The sequence below is a fragment of the Loa loa genome (genome assembly GCF_000183805.2).
Source record: "Loa loa unplaced genomic scaffold supercont3.42, whole genome shotgun sequence".
NCBI classification, from domain to species: Eukaryota; Metazoa; Nematoda; class Chromadorea; order Rhabditida; family Onchocercidae; genus Loa; species Loa loa.
Window position 1 is genome coordinate 333597 of NW_018108222.1, and position 19718 is coordinate 353314.

At 33.9% G+C, this 19718-nt stretch overlaps 5 protein-coding genes across 5 annotated transcripts in view; 3 read left to right on the forward strand and 2 right to left on the reverse strand.

The window, feature by feature from the left end:
- Positions 1 to 2008, forward strand: part of LOAG_17127 (hypothetical protein) — a 3955-nt gene extending 1947 nt beyond the window's left edge. The window contains exons 3-6 of the mRNA XM_020449785.1: positions 345 to 506; positions 654 to 866; positions 1066 to 1290; positions 1694 to 2008. Coding sequence (XP_020306643.1) covers positions 345 to 506; positions 654 to 866; positions 1066 to 1290; positions 1694 to 1933 — 840 coding nt within the window. The 3' untranslated portion in view covers positions 1934 to 2008. The remainder of the gene's footprint in view (positions 1 to 344; positions 507 to 653; positions 867 to 1065; positions 1291 to 1693) is intronic.
- Positions 2009 to 3692: 1684 nt separating this feature from the next.
- On the forward strand, positions 3693 to 5926 carry LOAG_05666 (hypothetical protein; the record flags this gene model as incomplete). Its single annotated transcript, XM_003141203.2, has 5 exons — positions 3693 to 3761; positions 3915 to 4121; positions 4404 to 4583; positions 4767 to 4979; positions 5489 to 5926. Exons 1-5 carry the CDS (start codon positions 3714 to 3716, stop codon positions 5924 to 5926), a joined length of 1086 nt encoding a protein of 361 aa, XP_003141251.1. The 5' UTR covers positions 3693 to 3713.
- Positions 5927 to 7688: 1762 nt separating this feature from the next.
- On the reverse strand, positions 7689 to 11310 carry LOAG_05667 (hypothetical protein). The gene is made up of 5 exons (XM_020446938.1): positions 10736 to 11310; positions 9392 to 9497; positions 8868 to 9095; positions 8608 to 8765; positions 7689 to 7906 (listed from the first exon to the last, which is right to left on the reverse strand). Exons 2-5 carry the CDS (start codon positions 9464 to 9466, stop codon positions 7801 to 7803), a joined length of 567 nt encoding a protein of 188 aa, XP_020302779.1. The 5' UTR covers positions 9467 to 9497; positions 10736 to 11310; the 3' UTR covers positions 7689 to 7800.
- A 480-nt stretch (positions 11311 to 11790) lies between these two features.
- On the forward strand, positions 11791 to 15878 carry LOAG_05668 (hypothetical protein). The gene is made up of 9 exons (XM_020446939.1): positions 11791 to 12105; positions 12633 to 12764; positions 13118 to 13213; positions 13489 to 13628; positions 13925 to 14029; positions 14323 to 14410; positions 14667 to 14779; positions 14967 to 15110; positions 15583 to 15878. The coding sequence occupies exons 1-9, from the start codon at positions 11992 to 11994 to the stop codon at positions 15851 to 15853; spliced, it is 1203 nt and encodes a 400-aa protein (XP_020302780.1). The 5' UTR covers positions 11791 to 11991; the 3' UTR covers positions 15854 to 15878.
- A 2921-nt stretch (positions 15879 to 18799) lies between these two features.
- LOAG_13646 (hypothetical protein) overlaps positions 18800 to 19718 on the reverse strand; it is a gene marked incomplete at its 3' end in the record, with an annotated part of 2164 nt that continues 1245 nt past the window's right edge. The window contains exons 2-3 of the mRNA XM_020448706.1: positions 19213 to 19354; positions 18800 to 18904 (exon numbers count right to left, since the gene is read on the reverse strand). Of these exons, the coding sequence (XP_020301172.1) occupies positions 18800 to 18904; positions 19213 to 19354 (247 nt within the window). The remainder of the gene's footprint in view (positions 18905 to 19212; positions 19355 to 19718) is intronic.

Below are 19718 nucleotides of genomic sequence, written 5' to 3' on the forward strand. Positions count from 1 at the left end.
CCATAAACATTGTAGGGTTTTAAGAAAATGTTAATTGATCCATAGCCAAGTTTTAAAAGCCTTGATTATCCTGTATTTGATTTCGTCACTTGTCATATGTGCCTTTACGTTTTCTACTACGTTTGATATTAATAATTATTATCATAATACATTCTACCTCCAACTTCTAATTTATTTGTCAGACCATCCGTTACCATTTTGCTAAACAGTGTTCCATCTTTTAACCACACTTTCTGATGACTGGTTTTAATTGGTATTACTGACTAATTAGCTACGCTTACATTATCCGCTTCGCCCACAGTTCTTGTCATTCATTTCTTGTTACTGTTATGCATCACTTGTAGGGTAGTGTAAGGTGTGGGAAACGGTTGCATATTGGAAACGATCGAATGTTAGATCGGGTTTCAATGTTTACCAAGAATAACTATGACTCGGAAATTCTGGATTCTGATGATTCATACGACTCACAAAATGGTAGCGGTACGAACAATGATGATACTGTTCAGGTACGTTCTTGATATCTAATAAGCGTATGACATTTTGCGGTGGAAAAAATCTAAAGCAAAGGATGAAGGATGTAAATCATACGGGGAACAATGACTCATAATCCTGTTTTCGAGGAGGAATATTATATATAATGAAGCAGTTTTCAGGCTCTAGAGACGAAGTTAGATGCCCTTCTTTATCGTCTCCGTCGGGAAGAAGAGCGCAAAAATTCATATAAGCAAAAGTTGATGTCCGAACGCATAGTGCGACAGCATGTAGAAAGTAAATTCGTTGAAGATATCCAACGATTAACTCAACTGATAGAAATGCTCAAGAATGAGCAAAAATCATATCGGAACAGAATCAGCGCTTTGGAAAAGGTAAGCTTTGAATACTATTTGCCTACCTTCTTTCCAGCTGATGATTGGAAAAATCAAAAATGCAGGATTATCGAGAATTTAAGCATGAGTCACACTCACGCTTCTTTCAGTATTAGTAGGTCGTGATGCCACTGGTACCGCTTAGTATCCTTTTAAATATGCGTATTACTTCCTCTTTAATTTCATGTTTGTTTTTTAGCAGCTAAAACAAACTGGTCCGAAACTTATGACTGACAGCTTCAAAGGACCATCGCTTTTCTGCTCACCACCATCAACTTCAAATGGTCAATCATCAGTACTTACAATGACTGAACTAGCTTGCTCGGCAACCTCCGGTTCTACCGTCCCACTGCCATCTACATTACACTGCAGGACGATGAATGATGGAAGTGTTGACGAAGTGAGGAACTTTCGCATCAACGAGGTATAAAAGTTTTTTATTTAAATTTTCTAGAATTCTTGGCGAAGAATGTGGAAATTTTTGCAAGGATTTTTTTAGGTACCGCGATAAAGGATTTTGTTTACCATCTCAAATCTCTGATAGGAACGAACGCCTCTTATTAGCCTTTTATTATATTTCATTTTAGATTGATTAACTTTTAAATGCTAATTGTATTACCCTTCGAAATTCTTGGCAAATAGAAAATAATACTGCAAGATGAAGAACTGAGTAAAGCTGACTGGTAAAGGCACTTCCATCTATTCTTCTCTTCCAATCCATTTTTTGTTTAATTCAAATGTTCTCACCATGAATAATTGGCCAGCAGTCGTGATCATCAATTGATCAATTCATATTGATATAAAATTATTATATTCCATCCTAATAGGTTACTTCGTCTGTGGAAGCTGAACGACGTACAATATCCGGTAGCTCCTTCTCAACTCGTGAAAATGAGGGCTCTGCAACTTTAGAAGAAACCTTGCGTGCAATTGATCGTGCAACTGCTGCTGCAACAACAGCATCACATGGATTTGGAGATAAAGTGAAAACATCGGTGATTCGACGGTCGAGTAGCGACACGAAACTTGGGCAGCGTGATATAATGCTTAAATCTACAAATATTTAAGCAACGGTCTGATAAATTTAACTGAATATAAACAGTACCAGTGTTGATACTTTTAGATTTGAGGGAAATTTCAAGGAATAGAATGATCTTTAGAACTGATCGAAAGATTATACATTGCACTGAATGACCAAAGGATTGCTTTGATGAGACTAAATTTTGTATTTGCTTTGTCTAACTGTAACTTTTTTTCATTAAAGTAGTTGACACTAGTGAAGTGAGTAACTTGCCTCCCTACTTTACGCATTATCAAAATTTAGTAATGTTTGAGGTTGGTAACATTGATATGCTCTTGATGTTATGTTTGACGCATTTTACTCAGATTCTGTTGGGATAATTGATTTGTCAATGTGTGAAGCATTCTGTTCAAAATGAAATGCGTAATAATTCCTCGTTATCACCACATTCACTGGTTTATCATTCAAACACACCTTCTTAGTTTTCTACATCAAAGCCTTTTTCGGTACAGAAGCACGCTATCCACATATGCTTTCTAATGTACAGTTTGGATTTAGATTGTAGAAAATTTTGTCCATTTTTTGTCTACAAAGTAGGGATTCAGTGAGTTTGCCGAAATCTTCGATACTCTAGCAATAACATTTCCTTATTATATATCTCACAGCAAATGCCTAATGATAATAGTGCGATGAAGCTGCAAGTGAATATTGGCACTAGCAGGATAAAGAGATTCGCAGGGCTGATTTTACGGCTTTATTACAGGAGAAGGTTTAAGTTTGTAATATTTGAAGTGTAAATTTTAAAATACGCTTCTAGTACCGGAAAAAAGTCATTCCATCTGCCAGAACTACACTCCTGCTAATTCTAAGATCAAAAATAGCTGCAACAGCAATAAACACTGATGAGTGGGCTTCCTGTGCTTGAATACTGTTTCAACTTTATTTGGGGTCTAAATTTTGTTTATTTTAAACACTGTTTACGAGCAGAACCTGGCGTCCCGATTTTGCTTATTATCGTGGATGTTGACTTAAGCACGGCCTTACATTATTTCGGAAGTTTTGATTGGCGGAGAATGATTTGTAAAATTCATCTCGAAATCTGGTGTTGCAAATTTTAATTCTGACCTTTGATCCATCTTTCTATTATCCCACGCTGATGTAGGAGAGCAGATGGGGGAGAAATATCGCTTGCTAATATAGGAGGATTGATGATAGGGATGTCCTTTCTTTCCCTCCAAACAATTTAATGCCCGCTAGGTCACAAAGTCACAAAGGAGTCTCCTCCCCTTTTCCTCTCTTCAGGTATCAAAGGATCGGCCGCTCTTCTCCACCCGTTTTCATCTCTACTTACTCATGCTGGGTCATTCATTTACATTTGTTTATTGCTTCCCATCTTAGAAACTTCAATCTTCTCATTTTATGTTATCTTTCCTTTTCTATCATTTGTTCGCTAAGTTTTGAATTTTAACTCTTCCATGATTTCCCAAATTTATCATAAAAATTGGAACTGGAAAATTGAGGAATCGAATCTGTCAACATGGGATTTATGTCTGGTCCTTCTTGATCTTTTAATTGAATCATATAATTGCTCATTTCAAAATAGCTTCCAACCCATTTGAAATGAAATTTTAATTAATGTGATTTTTTATTCCTATAGTGGATGTAGACTGGTACGGGTTGATTGATTACTTCTTGTTTTTTTTGAAAACAACTAGCTGTTTTTCTCCTGAATCATTTGGATTCTGTCTTAGTCTTCATCTTCGTTCCAATATTCCAGAAAATGATCATCCGACTTGTTTATTGATCATTTTTTAGAGGTACATACAATGATTAAAAGTTGGTTGAAATGGAGAAAGGCGAAGAAAGTGGTTGCGGTACGTCATTTTCTCTCTAAACCTTTCCGTTTACTCAACTTTATTCCCTTCTTTTCCGTGTTTCAATTCAATTTCCAAATTAATCTTTCTTATTAAAAAAAGAATACTGTGAATGTTTCGGATTTGTTGAATGAACAAATATGAAATATTCAGGAGGATGAAACTTACGCAGTCTCCCAAAAGGATACTAAACGTGATTACCATCTCAACGCCACAGCAGCATATCATACAGCTACTCGACCGAGAGTGCATCGTGGTCCACGTTCATGTCCCAGTAATCTAAGCTTTAATCAGTATGATGCCTGCAGTCATGTTCTGGATCGCTCGTTGTATCCGGATATAATTATTCCCGGTGAAATGGTCCGTAATTATTTCGAATCCCAGAAGACATTTCCGCCAATACATAAATATTTCACGTCATATTATTACTATTTGTCATTCCTTTTTTTTTATGCCTCATCCTCTCATCCTTTTTTCATTTTAAATTATCCATCCTACCTTCTTCCATTGATTTGTCTTCTGATGCTCAATTTAAGCTATCCAGAACTGAACTTGACCCTCCCAATAGTATTGGAATTTTCTTTTTTTTTTTTTTTTTTTACAATGAAAGTCAATTCAAACTGCTTTTTTTTTTACCTGTAGATACATCGACGTCGTCGACAACAGCAGCGTTTCCGACGTGTTAATGCATCTACATCAGAGTACGGCAGTGGTGATCCATCACCAACAACTTTACACAACACATACAATCGTAATTTGGACGATTCAGATTCAGGTTCAGATTCTTGGACTGAGGAATATGAACGAGCACAACACATTAGGGTTAGTTTAGGATGTTACCAAATGTTATGTCAGAAAGTATCTTTCCCTACGGATTAGAAAAAAAGAATTTTTCTATTCATCAATAAGGAAAAAAAAGGAAGCCAAATAATCTATGAACTGTTTCTCTTCAAGAATATTTTCCCTCGAATTAGTCCTGCTTCATGAGTCGCCGAAAATTTCCAGGAGTTAGAGTGTAGACTTCGGGAACAGAGAAAAAAGATAAAAGACTACAAAGGAAGGTTACGAGCTGAAAGAGATTTGAGGATTGTTAACGAAAGGAGTATGATGGAAGAAGTGGAAAAATACAAATGTGAATTAAAGAAGGAACAACGAGACAGAAAAGCAATCGAACAACGATATATCGATATCATTGCTTATATGAAAACTAAACTTTCGGTACCATTTTCACTCATTGTGTTTTAATTCCATATTTTTAAAATCATGTTTTGTAATATATCGTAGAATGCAGTGATCATAGGATACCTGGCTTGTTGCAATATAAAATAGCAACAGATAAAAAAAGATAAAAGTTGAAGTTTTAACTAAGCTGACATCATATTCTCTGTTGACCGATCGCATCTATCCAGTATAAAAATAATAATAGCCTAATGAATTAGTGCATGAAATTAAGTACATTGTGAATTGGTGACAGCTAGCTATCCCCATGATAGCTAGTTGTCACTAATTTTGTCCATACCATCGCTAATGAATAAATTACTCCTAATGGTCGATCAGTGCTGCAGTCTGTTGTGAAAAATAGAAACTCCTTTGAGATCGCATACTTTAAATAATTTCTTCTTTCCACAGCTGAATAAAGGGAATTTAGTAACTGATTCATAGCCTTGTCTAGTTTTTTCCCTGTCATAATCCATTAAATTTCAATAATTTTGCATCTTTCTTTGAAGCTTCTGGAACAACAGCCACCGATGGGACAGCGATGTCCACCGTCATCACTACCACTTCTCGGTGATTCAACCATCAATCAGCAAAATAATGCGACACAGCTCGGAGGTACTGGTGAATTGCTATATCCTTTAAACGTGAATACTCCGCCGTCAATTTTACGGAGAATCAATTTCGAGCAAGAGTTAGATGAAACGAAAAATTTCCGAGCTGAAGAGATATATGGTGACTTGGAAACTGCTCGAAGTAGTGAAAATACTACGACGACATGTACAGAGCAATCTGATCGGAACCGCAGATCAACAACACTGTTAAAAGAACATGACTCCGATAATGATGATAATGGCTATGTGACCACATTTGAATACCCTGCAAAAAATACACAAAAGAACGAAGAAAATTCTCGTAGGACTAATGGTCTATTGCGCACCTCATTATGAATTCTAATGTAATTCCAAATCTTATTGATTTCTTCATGATCTTGTTATTTGATTTATTGTCAGGCTTATTTTCAAGTATTTGTTGCAATTATATTGATGTTCTTATCATTTAATATCCCTTCATATTATAGCGAATGATGATAATAATGATAGTGTGATCATTTCTAATAATAACACTTCTGCCACTTTTTGCTTCGACTTTTCGTTAAACTTTTTAATCAATACCTAGTAATTAATTGTTCCTTCTTATTTTGTCTAATTGATGATTTGTTGATTTATTCTAGAATATTTTTCATTTTCCTCATTGCATTTAATTTTTGTCATAAGAGGACTGTGAGAAGTGATTTTATGAATAAACAATTAACTGCTGGTTACTCTGATGGTCATTTTCAGCAAATTGAAGTCAAAAATCACTCCCAAATATCACTGCCATTGCGTTCGTTTGTGAAGCTTTTGCGATTAGTTGAAGAGGAAGGCATAATATATTCAATGAATAACGTACAGTTTCAGTTTTCGATTAGCATTTGTTTCATATGCCTCTCAACAGCGAACTCTTTGTCCATATCACTTAGCAGTCAACGAGATGTGCCATTGGACGGAAAGTCACTACGGTGACACATATTTTTTGAAGTCGTGAATATCATTAATTGAAGGCGCAATTTATAAATTGAAGTGATGAACCTCATCAAGTCAGACTTGATCTATTGCTACTGCCAGGGAGTCCTGGTTCCTTGTTCCAGTTTGTGTTTTGGGTCTCTGTAGCTTTCTTTTGTAACAATCATCATTTGTTTTCGCTCAAAGCAGATGCTGATTTAATGTATTTTTAGATAGTTTATTGATAATCAAATGAATTAGAACACATAAAATGATCGCTGAGCAGAATCCTAAGCCAATATTAACGTTAATTACCAGTGCTTAATATTGCTAGTCGTTATGCTACTTTCTGCACTACAGCTTGAACTGAATGGGTCACTCAACCGATGTCTCTTAGTTCTATTGATGTTGTTAATTTGTGACAAAAGGACGAATACTCCTCATTTTATGAGATTAAATAATCGTCACAAATATCATCGCTTTTAAAATTCTCTAGTCTGCAGGCACCAATAGGAAGTAAGATAATGTTAAGGTCCGTGAGAACTGAAATATGATCCATAAGAGTAACGGTGCGATAAATGGAAAACAGGCGAGTGCTGTTATCAATTTTTGATAAACTAATACATCAAAAGTTTAGGTCAAAGTTAATTTCAAATTAACAGCATTTGTTATTTTTGGACCTTCTGGTCCAACTACAAATAAAAGAGCTAAAGTGGTATCTGATTAAGAAAAAGTTAGAAACCACTATGTTAGGTAGTGCAATGTAATGAGGGACAACAGCAGTACAAATAATTTTAATTTTTTTTTTTTGCAAGCAGTTACTCAAAGACCAAAACATTAATCAACATGCTTTTTCCAGTTATTTTTTCTTAGAAAAAGCATGCTGATTAATGTTTTGGTCCTTGAGTAACTGCTTGTAAAAATAATCGTAAAATCCATCCATCCTAAATTGGATTTCCGATGATGGTAGAACGTCAAGAGGGAGAAGGATATCAGTTGTTGGATTCGAGAACGAAACGCCCTCCAATACAGTCTTTGATAATTTTTTGCAAACTATGCTTCATTTCCACAAAAATTTCTAGAGAATTTTACCCATGTTATCCTTAATTACCTATAAGGAACCAGAAAGTAAACCACTACATGGCCAGAAAACAATGGCTCTAAATTTGAAAGTCACTTTGAGAAATTGCGTACCAGAAAACAATGGCTCTAAATTTGAAAGTCACTTTGAGAAATTGCGTTACTTGCTATGTGAAGGACAAAATCAAATTTAGGCGGCATTACATATGATAGTGACTCTTCTGTTTTAAACATTTCCGCTTGAGATGATGTAAAAACGCAATTGCTGATGAGATTTGCGATCGGATAGTTCTTAATCCTGAACAGCTGAAAATATCAACTACAGATAACTTTGGTCAGTTAAGGAATTTTAATCAGAAACAAAAAAGTGATTCACTAAAAAGGTGTTTGATTGGGCGGAATGATGAAAATATAGAGATAAAATCTGGATTTTACACTTCAATTTCTAATTTTCAAGTTTTTAATTGAAGATTGCGTAGTATACCATTGTTAAACAATCTTTATCTAGATTCAGTTCGTTCTTGCGAATTTTGTTTTGGAAATAAATTTTCTATAAAACAAAATGGATTTTGGGATTAAAACAGAAACAGACTGACTTTTAATCTTTCAATCATCCAAAACAGAGGGCTTATCAGAATCTGCTTCTTGAAACACGTACATCATCAATGAATTTACACTAATTTATTGTCATGGAAAACACTGCGAGTTAACTTCAGCAGTATGACGAAATTTTGATGATATGAAAAAGTCTAGTGTCTACAGGATGTTTCAGTATGCAAATTAAATGAAGTGGATATTCAAGACAGAATTCATCACTAACCATAACACAAAGCATTTTCTCACTTTTTCCTAGCCATATTTTTTCCCTTCTTTTAATGGTTATGCCGGAATTCTACAACAATTTTTGCTACTGAAATCTAAAGTGAAGGTCAAAAGTGAATTCTGTCTATATATTAAAATCGTAAGAAATAGCGATTTATATACTAAATCGTAAGAAATACCGATACCTGTGCAAAGAGCAACATCGGGCTAACATATGACACTTTTTGCGTAGTAACTGCGCCGATCTCCTGCATATTTTGATATTGTTGTGCTGCCGCCCAATCTTAGTGGAAAATTTGCCGGATTTATGAATGCTTTGAGTAGCTCGCTTACATACTGATTGCTGAATTTGACAATCTTTTACTATGTATGCCCAATAATTGAGTCTAAGGAATCGATGATTTAGTAACATATTTTCTAATTATGTTTCCGAAGAGACTGGTACCTGAAACCGTCGAAGACTCCATGACTGATTATCGTTATTTTTCGTAGCACAGTCCCGCTCGAGCTCAGTCTTTCTCAGCTGCAAACCGTCAACTGCTGTACGAGCCATATCAACAAGTCTCAAACATTGGGTATTACTGCGATTTAATTTTTCTCCCAGCTTTACACAGCGGCGCTCTTCAACTTCGACACGCTGTTGACAGCTTGCATAACGTTCACAGTAACCATTCTAAAAATGAAGTTGGCTGGGTGAAGTCCATACGAATACAATTAAATATAATTAATTGCTTATAATTAATTTCTTCATTCTAAGAAGTTTCAAATTTCACGGCTTGTTTTTTTTCCCCTTTACAATCGTTGCATTAGCTGTTTTTGAAGTTTTTAATCGGAATTTATCTCTTGTTGAGACTCAGTTCAAATATTTTAAATGTCCAAAAAACACAAAAAAAAAAGCAATAAAAGCTAACTCTATGTGGAAACGATCTTTGTATATGCAAATGAGCTAATAAATGTTTATCGACATACCGCACTACACAGACTGAGTGCAGATAAAACGACTAGAAGGATCGCCCATTGAGACTTTCTGCTCTCATCGTGCATAATGATAAATAAAGCAAAATTCGATTCCAAGCTGTAAAGACTTCGCCGATTATATCGGAAAGCTGTTGAGTTATGGATGATGACGTGAGAGGATTGAAAAAATATGACAAATTAGGCTTAATTTAAGTGGAAATAAGGGATAGGATTGGACGAAGGAATCGAAAGAAGGATTTAAGAGAAAAGTTAAGATGGAAAGCTTCGTATTAAGATTAAATTCATGCTTGATTCACGGTTAACATTTTTAACGCCATATTATCATCGCCACGACAAACTTCAACAATGGTCGGAAATATATTTTCATTAAGTAACGTAGTGGATCGATATATCGCATTTAGTATATCAATCAATCTTTCGTACTCTCCAAAATGCTAACCATCGTTTATTATTATGTGATGCGCGATGCGCGCGTAATTAGGTATTATTGTCAAAAAAGAGACAAGTGAAGGAAATAAATTTTAACAAATTTTGATAATGACACAAAGCCGTTGGGATGATAAAATAATAAGGATAATGGTGTTGATGTGGGAGGAGAAGAGTTAAACAAAGGATAAAGTGTGAAAGTAAGGATAAAATTAGCCCGAAATTTAGAAAGAATGAATGAAAAATGAAGTTGAAAGCAACAATAATAAATAATTCCAAAAGTGCCTAACACATTCTCTATCGAGAATCATCAAAGACAATAATATAACATAGTGCTTCTTTAGGAATGCAATTATACGATTTGTATGAATGGAGAGTTTGCAGCGTTGAATGCCGTGCTCTATTTATTTAATTTACAGAATTGATTTATTCAGCAGACTTAATGCATTACTCATCACTGAAAATTTGAAAAAAAATTCAAAATTTCGATCCTTTCCGGCAAAGTCTGAGAAGCTATCCATCAAATGATTTTCCTACAAATTTGAAATAAAATTTGCCGTGTCATTAGGCACGAAGAGCTTATTCATTCCCAAATGCTTCTCTTCCACCCTTTTTTGCACCCATTGTTTGTTAATATCAGCAGAATTTCATTGCAGTATTTTTGAATAGATTAAAATAATTTGGGAAATATTTGGGAATTTCTGAAAGTAAGAAAGTTGAAATGGATGGAAATTTCCCAAAGGAATGACACTTCTGAAAAAGTAGGAGAAAATGGTTAAAAAAGGAAAAGAAAGCATCCCACTAATGAACAGATGTGGCATACTATTAGAGGAAGAGGAGGAGAAAGGATAAATGGAGCCAAAGTGGAACATAAAAGCTAATAATGAGCATCCAAAAACCAAAACTGACCATCTAATGTGTACCTCTTCTGAATTTCATTCGCCATACGTTCACTCATTCGGCCTTAATTTACATTTCCACCAATTCCTACTCACATTATTGATAGTTAGAAAGAGGTATGGAGAAGATCCTTCCATCTTCCAGTTAATGAAAAGAAAGTGAAAATCGACAAGAGAAGGGAAAAGGAATCACAGAAGCGCAGTGCAAAAAAACTTGAAATTAACCAACTTTCAATCGCACTGAAGAGTGAAAACTACAAGTTTTAAAGGTTTTAAGTAAAAGAAAATGCAAAGTTCGTTGACCTGTCTTGAACCCTTTGTCGGTATTAGAGTGCAACGTCGAAAGGCAGTCGACATACAGTGGAAGATAATTGGTAAAGACATAGAACAGTGAATCTCTTCAGTTCGTATCATTGCGGTTTGTTCGAACCGATAAGAGTTCCAGTCAATGTTCACGTGATCCTCTTCTTGATATCAATTAGCTGTTCATCAGATTACTTTGTGCAAATATTATATTCCGAAACTATCCATATCATTTCCCACAAGCTCGACTCCCCCATTCCTTTGGATGTAGAATCGATCGCTGCAGTTACAATTAACTTGTTCACTCAATAGCTGTAACCATATCGAATGGAATAAATGATTTGGGTTTGTAGCTTAAAAAGATTTCATCTCAGCTCTCAGTTATTCTATTACTGCAATGCTTCAGTCGTTTCATATCACAAATGTCACATCATATGGGTTGACATAATGCCTTAATGATGAGTAATTCGGCTACTTGTGACCACTGGATATTCCACCTTCTTTACTCCAGCTGTTAACGTCATTATGAAACCTTGACGTTTGCACACTAATCAGTATTCCTAATTTCCATTTCAGTATACTGATGACCTTTAACCCAAGCTGCAGATTGACGTAGCACACATGCACACATTGATTCTCCTAACTCTTCAAAGCTAATCTCCTTGTGCAACTACTTGTGCAACTACGGACCACTACCGCTGGTTTTGTGCTGTTGGTAATATTGTACTGGTTGGATTAAAATTTGAATTCAAATGTTAACATGTTTAGTAGACATAGGGAGGGAGGGTTGGTTAGTGATACTTGTAGATCAAGTGACCTTTCTGATCATCCTTAAAGCTTATCACTTCATTTCGTTACGTTTCAGCGCAATCGTCGTCAGTGAACGTTATCAGTTCGAGTTGGATGTTATCAATTTGCGATTTTCCTTCCTCTAACCTTATTATTATTAGTTAGAGGACGTAAATGGTTCCACGATTACAATGCCTCATTTGTTTGGATATGCTTCCTCTTAATGAAAGTGCAGCCGTACGCTGTGGCCATGTGTTCCATCTACACTGCATCTTACAATGGTTTGAGGTAAAGCTTTATTTTAAATTTTACTTTCACAATGTTTCCATCTGCATTTCTTATGTGATTTAAAAGGTAAAGCTAATTTTGCTTGGTCTACAGTATGTGCTTCCCAAGACAACACGAACTGATGCTTATCTGCAATGATAGCACCGCTTTCGATGTATACATGTATTTCTCGGTATTATAATTGTCTGTCCCATTGCCACTGGTATCCATTAAACGACGAAGATAGGACCCCGGTGGGTAGATTTTCAGAAATCACAAACAAGTGGAAAAATGATTGTCTCATTTTGTTTGGTTGAAATAGTCCGAACCTGCGATTCCCCTAACCAGCGTTTTAGACAAATAAATGGTTTGAGATCACAATCGTGGAACATTTTGATGTCTCATGTATAAGTGTGCCATCAAGAGTAGCACTTTCGAAAGTGTTATTTTTGGTGACTTAAGATTTAATTTCGTATTATAATTCGGCTCTCATGCTTTTCCTTCCTCCTCTACCGTTTCAGAGTAGAATCATTTCTTAAATATTGCAGAATTGTAAAACATGTCCGGTTTGCCGAAAGAAAGCTACAACAAGAGATCTCATTCGACAATTGTTTTTTCAAATGGATGAAAATAAGAGCTTCAATTCCAGTAGCACTAATCCATTGGAAATGCATAATCAAGTTTTCTATTTGTTCGCATTTCACAAAATTGCAAAGACCTTTTTCAATATAATTTTAGAGAAAATAATGCATTATTAACATATGCATCTCATCTGCACTTGGTTTTGACACCATGATGGTTTTGACATCATAGCCAAGAGGACCTAAAAGCAAAAACTTTTCTGCATTTATCCTCCTTTAGAACGGGACGATTTATGGCTGCCGGGGTGTATCACTTCATGTATGGCAAAGGCAGTCATTTGGAAAATGTGCGATACAGGAAGATTGTAGTGATTGTCCTTATGTTTTTATTTTCACACAATTGTTTAAATTGATACATCATAGTGATTTTCCTTACGCTGGAATATTTACAGCTTCAAAATGCTTTGGATAACCTCGAGAAGGAAAAACAGGCTGCCGCCAAAGCCAAGGATGAAGCTAATATTTGTTTAGCTGCAAATCTTTTATTGGTACCATTTGATTACATCTAAGAGCATTAATAGAGCTGTATCAGCTCATATGTAGTTTATGTTTGTTTTTGTTCAAGTTGGTTTTATTTATCCCTTACTTCTATATCGATCATTTCTTTCCTTTCTTTTCTTGATGAAAAATTTCTAATAATATGCTTTCATCGAAAGATATCAAGTATTATTCCCTGTGTTATCCTTTTTTCCTAAGAAGCGAAACTGTTAAGTTCAATAGGAACTGACTTTGGCAAGTTTTTCAGTGAAAATTTTAAATTTAGAAAGAAAAGGTGACAAATTTGGAGTCGGCTTCTCGACTTAATGTGCAACAAATCAAACATTTGGAAGGCATACTTACAGAACAGCTAGACATGGAGAAAGAGCTGCAGAAGTATAAGAAACGATTGCAAGCTGCTGCATTGTGAGCTCATTTACACTACCATTTTGAAACATTTTTAAAAATTTAGGATATTATTGGATAAACCATCTAAGTTATCACGAAGGCCATCTTGCTTTCAAACTAATATTTGTATTATTCTGCTTTGATTGAGGCGTTTAGGTTCTGTCGGTCAGTTTACCCTCCTGAGAGGGTGATTCTAACGAAGGGAAGTTTATCAGTTTATCATTTAAGTACTGTTAAATGCTGTGTTCACATTTAGTGTATGGAGTTGACGTGGGAGTTTAAATTAAGCTTATAGTTCGTTTTGTCTTTTTCAGTTATAAACTGCTCAGTAATATGAAAGATGAACCTATTTTGGAGATTGATAAATATATCACCGGTGAAGGATTAGAAGTGAAGAGATTCATTGCCCTGCTGAGGAGGTAAAATACCTACGTTTTCATATTTTCAAATTGTAAATGTATAGAAGAAAGTAATGAGTAATGGATATGGCTGTTATTGTAATGAAAAAAAAGATAAGTTTTCTTGCTGTGGCTTAGTTTAAATGATTAGGTGCGGAATCTGGATTCTTTCGAAATACAGTCACGTTATTTTACCTGTCAAGAAAAAAAAACCTTTTATTTCGGCTCATCACAGCTTATTAAAATACTTAAAACTGATCTGCACTCTCCACAATGTGGAATACTTGATAGAGTTGACTCATTGTTTGTTACAGGCAGTTGAAAGATGCAATGAAAACAATGGAAAACCAAAAAGAAGAACTTCAAGATAGCCGGAAGAAAATCAGTGAGCTACAGAAAAAAGTGACTATACCTTTACTTTTCTTCTTCTCACTTCTCCATACTTCTCCCTCATTTCCTTTTACTGTCAAGCTACCTGAAGTTGTCAGTACCGTGAAAAATCTTAGAACACAAAACCTCTACTGACATACGTTGCTCGTGCTCACGTCCATTTACACGTAGGTTCACATGCTTTTAGCGCTATGCATGTTCATATATATCTTTTTACTTCGGTTTTTACTTTTTTTACTTCGCCTCACTTCAATATTATGATTTTCAGCTAAGTGAACATAAAAGCCTCAATGTAGCATTGAAAAAAGAACTTGCTTCAGCTCGATTAGATCCTTCACAGACAATTATGAATGGAGCGCTCGAAGAAGTTATTGCTTTTAGGTTAATTTGATTTTTACGTTTTTTAATTGTTTACGAAAATTTACGTTTTGCCATTCCTGTTTCTATCAAACTGTTTCAGGCCACAAAGCAAATATATCATGAACATGTTAAAGAGATCGGGTTGCTAGAAATATTTAATAAAAACGCTGTTTTTACAGCGTTGCTAGTTGACATATTTTTCTTGCAGTCCAAAGCAGCATTCGCTTTCACCACTTGACGTAGATGACCGCAAAATGTTCCCAACTTCACTCATAGCTTCGGCATATAGAAGTACTTTCGGAAATAATGTTTTGGTGGAGAAAGTACAAGGAACGACACCAGTTCGAAGCAGGTTGGAAATTTCCATCATTAAAAATGAAGCGAAAAAGTTAGGTATAATTTGATGAGGGAATACTATCACATCAGTGTTGCCCTTTTTCTTGATCACTGCTTCTCACGGTATGATAACAGCTGCACTGCAAACAGATTGGTGGGAAAGGATGCTGATATCAGCCATCAAAGCAATTAATTAGGCTAACAAGAGGATGGTCCAACTATCACTAAATTATCCGGATCGGTTTTCATGTAAAATTTAGAATTTTAAGGCAAATAATTGTGTTAGTGGTTATAAATGAAACTGCAGCACTTGATCTACTTGGCTTTTTTACGAGTACTTCTAGCGTTTAAATGCATATTGCTGCTGTTTGCTATTCTCAGTTTAACTTTTTCTTTTCCACAGTCAGTTCCCATAATTTATTAAAACTAATACAAAAACTGTGTTTTGTTGGTGATATCCAACAATCATTTTAAACGTATATTTACAGTTTGATGAGAAAAGCCGCGAAAAGTGATTCACAAACAGACATTGAAAATGATATGGAAGAAGTTTTTGTACCTCCCATTATTCGAAAATGTGCTACTACAACACCATCTCATGGAATTTTACATAAAACCCTTACTGCAAAGCGTAATCAAGTGATAAGAAATAGGGAATCTTTGACGAAGAAAAGTTCTTGTGTCCAGCACCGTAAAAAAAAAGAAACTCGATGTTCAGGATATCATGATTTGAAAAATGTTACTATTACCATAGATTGAATTACTGATAGAAGTTATGATGCACTGACTTTTATATTGATTGTGTTTGTTCTCAACTTCCTGAGTAATCACAAAACTTACAATATAACAATATATCTTTCTTTACTGCGACCATAAACATAGCTTGTATCTATCATATGTCGGAAAAAAGAAAATGTGAGTTATATATTGAAAAAACAGGGATAAATGAGCGGGGAAGGAATAGGGCCTGTGAATCAACAGTTCATTACTAACGTAATGCACTGTGCCTCCAAAAAATAAAATTTCAAAACTTTCAGAAAAAAATCGAAAATTTCATTGTTATTCATTTATAGTAAAACTGATTTTATGTTAACAGGTTGTACCAGGAGAATGCAGTATATATTGTCATGTTGAATGCGACTGTACCATACATGTAGGAATAAAGTAAGTCAAAGTGTAATATAGCATGAACGGAACTAATAACTGCATAATTAGCTAATGCAAATGAAGCATAGAGAGTGATTTACATAGCTTAACAGCTTTGTTTGGTACAAATTCTAAATAATGACAAATGAACAGTAATTAGTACAACTACTGGACTTTTTTCGTCCATTCAAAAAGATTCCATGTTGAAGGATTCCATGCTGTTGCAGCACCAAAAAATTCATAACTGTGGTCTCAGAGTGACTCAAAGAAGGCTTCAATTATATTCAAAAAAAAAAAAATGGATTTGAAAGTTTAAAAGGAATATGAGTGGTAGGATGTGAAGATATTTCTTAATCTGAAATACACGCAGAAAGGTTGTAATTATACTCGAGAAAAGTGGTAAAATCATCAGGGAATCACTGAGACAAGTAATCTTGTAAATTGTTTCCATTATTGACAAAAAGAATGGAAGATGATTTCAATGGAAATGTAGGATGAACCCATTTGCGCCTAAATGTGTAACTTGTCATACAGCTGTCACATTGAGACTGTACATCCAACTTCACTGGAATGGAAGGATAAGTTTCTTTTCTGCTAATCATCTACTTGTTTGTGAAGAAGGAATAGTTGTTATAATATGACCAAAGACAAGGAACGATGTGATGGAAAGGGAAACAGGGAAGAAGATTGTTAAGAAGAGAGGGTTTGATATTTTTAAAACGATTGTTTATTGTGATTTCGATTGATTGAAGGATCTGTCACTTTTCAAACTGTTCTTTTATTTGGTGATAAATATTTGCTGGATTCTCAGATTTGTTGTAATTTATATTACAAAATTCAATTTTTTACAATGTAACTTTTGAGAGTTTTGGATCCAATGTTGCTTTTTATTTATTTTTGTCATAATGAGAAGGAGTGATATTTGTTGAAGCTGCTAGGTTCAGTTACAATTATACGGTGAATACGGATCCTGAAATTTCATCTGAAAGAGATATAAGCATATCCTGCATTTTTAATTTACAGTAGGCTAATAAAATGTTCATTATAAAAGGCAAAATATGCTTTATAAATTAAGAGAAAAATGTGCTAATTTGATCGGTAAAATTGAAATAAAAGCAGATGTTTTAGCTCAAAATATTTGCCTTTATTGCTGAAAAGATTTGAATAATTTATGCTAATCAAAGCAAATAATTTCATCCAAATTCATTTTAAAATAAACATTTATTCATTGAATAGACTGTAATAAGTGATCAGATTTTGAGTCTTACGTAAATTTTAAAATTAAGTATTGATCAAAAGCAATGTACTTTAATTAATATCAAATATTTAGCTAAAACTTGAAGTTTCTTTTTTCATTTATTTGAAAATATCATATTAAGGATATAGGAAAAACTAACAAATGTAAATGAAAATATTGATAAATGAAAATCAAGAAAATTAGAAGTAAAATTTTGGTAATTAATTTAACTATTGCAATCACTAAGACCTATTTGAGGCATAAATTCGTCTGGAATTTAATGACGCACGTATAAACTGCGATAAGAAAATATGAAAAAAGACATTGATATAAATTATACAGAGTGATACTGCCTCAATCGTCAAGCATTTAATTCCAGTGAATTCTTTGCATGCAATTCATTGGAATAATTTTGTCATTCTTTTCTTGTCATGCTGATAACCTGTGACCTTTAGCATATCTGTATTGAAGTTTTCCCTCGAAACAGTAAAAGTAACCACGGATGTATGTCACAAAGCAATAATTGATTGTTAAACTTGAAAGATATCAAGTCAATGCATCCACAGAGTGAAGTCTCATCAGTGGTACTTAACCTTTAACTTTATTAAATTAAAGACCCGAAAAATGATCCTAAAAGCTAAAAATTAGATTTAATTATTGGCTCTTAGAATAATATTCTTTATGATGTCATTCGGTTCAACATCTATTGCTGGGATAAATGGCAACTTCCTAAGGAGTATCCAGTTCCAAATCTTTATAGTTTATGCACAACTATCATGCTTCCTTTGCTGTTCAAAAGCGCATTCATATTTGGAGAGTGGAAAATGAGAATGCCAGAGAAATAATACGTAATCATAACAGATTTGAACCTTTGGTTAAGTCCAACCATACTGAAATAAAAAGCTTCCATTTAAGTATTTCTGCCAGTTTTTATTTACTTAACTCAATGTATTTCTCATTTTACATTTGTAAAATCTTGGATTTCATGTTTTTTTTTTCATTGTATCGATAGGACACATTATATGATTCAATCTCAAGTATCCCTTCAACTCGGAGTGAAATTTCCGCCTCAAATTATCCCAACATCGGTGACAATGTTTTAATTATGCGTTATCCTGGCTATTCAATGTGTTATGGATAATCAGTATAATGCACAGTTATGATATTAATTCAATGTTCTTTTAGGCGACTAATCCCATTTTGACATCTGAATTTTTGATGTTTTATCTTTACTCTCATTATTATCTTCAATTTCATAGGAATGGTACAAACTTATTAAATGATAGCGACAGGTAATGATTTGAAGGTAAATATTTAAACATTCACAATACAAATAAAAGACATGTAATAACAAAAATCAATGTAATACCAATAGCTATTTTCGGTCCTTCTTTGCGTACTTTCGTTCCAAAATCAGCGTCACATGGCTTCAAATCTAATTCAAATTATATCAAATCATCCTGTACATAAATCACAATATCCTACTAGAAATATGACCTTTCTGTTTTACACATTTATAAGGACACAACACCAAGCATTGATAAATGTTTGTGAAATTTGTAATATAATTGATTCATTCTGCCTTTGAATTAAATACGTTTCAAATAAAGAAATTCTAAACCGATAGGTTCATATTAATAAGTTAGTTAAATATTTTTTAAAATAATCCAATTATTTGTTGTCTAAATTTACATACAGTAAGAATTACCGTAATATAATTCATTATGTTACATACCTGTTGTAGAAGTGGACTCTGAAAACAAGAACATTGAATAAGATTGGTAAGGACTGGTATAAGCAATGTGCAGAATGGATCATGAAGTGGTAGAAATACTTTTCGAATACAGCCATGTTGTACAGTCTTGTTATAGTTTTGCCTGAAATAAAGTATATCTGTTAAAATTTGAGAGGAAAAAATGAAAGAAATTTGAATATTTTTAAATTTATTTTGTAATTTGTCGTCATTTCACATATTTTATGCATTTTATCAAAATATTTTATTTATTTTAATAAATCATTCCAATACAAAAGGTTATAATTTTGCGATATATTTTAAAGATACATTTTATTTTAATAAATGCATATATGCACTGTTTTGAATATTATTATTGTTATAATTTTTATTATTATTAATATCATTATTATTACTATTACTACTATTATTAATATATTGTTATCACTCTTATTATCATTATTCCAATATTACTGTTATTATTATCATTATCAGTTATATAATACTTT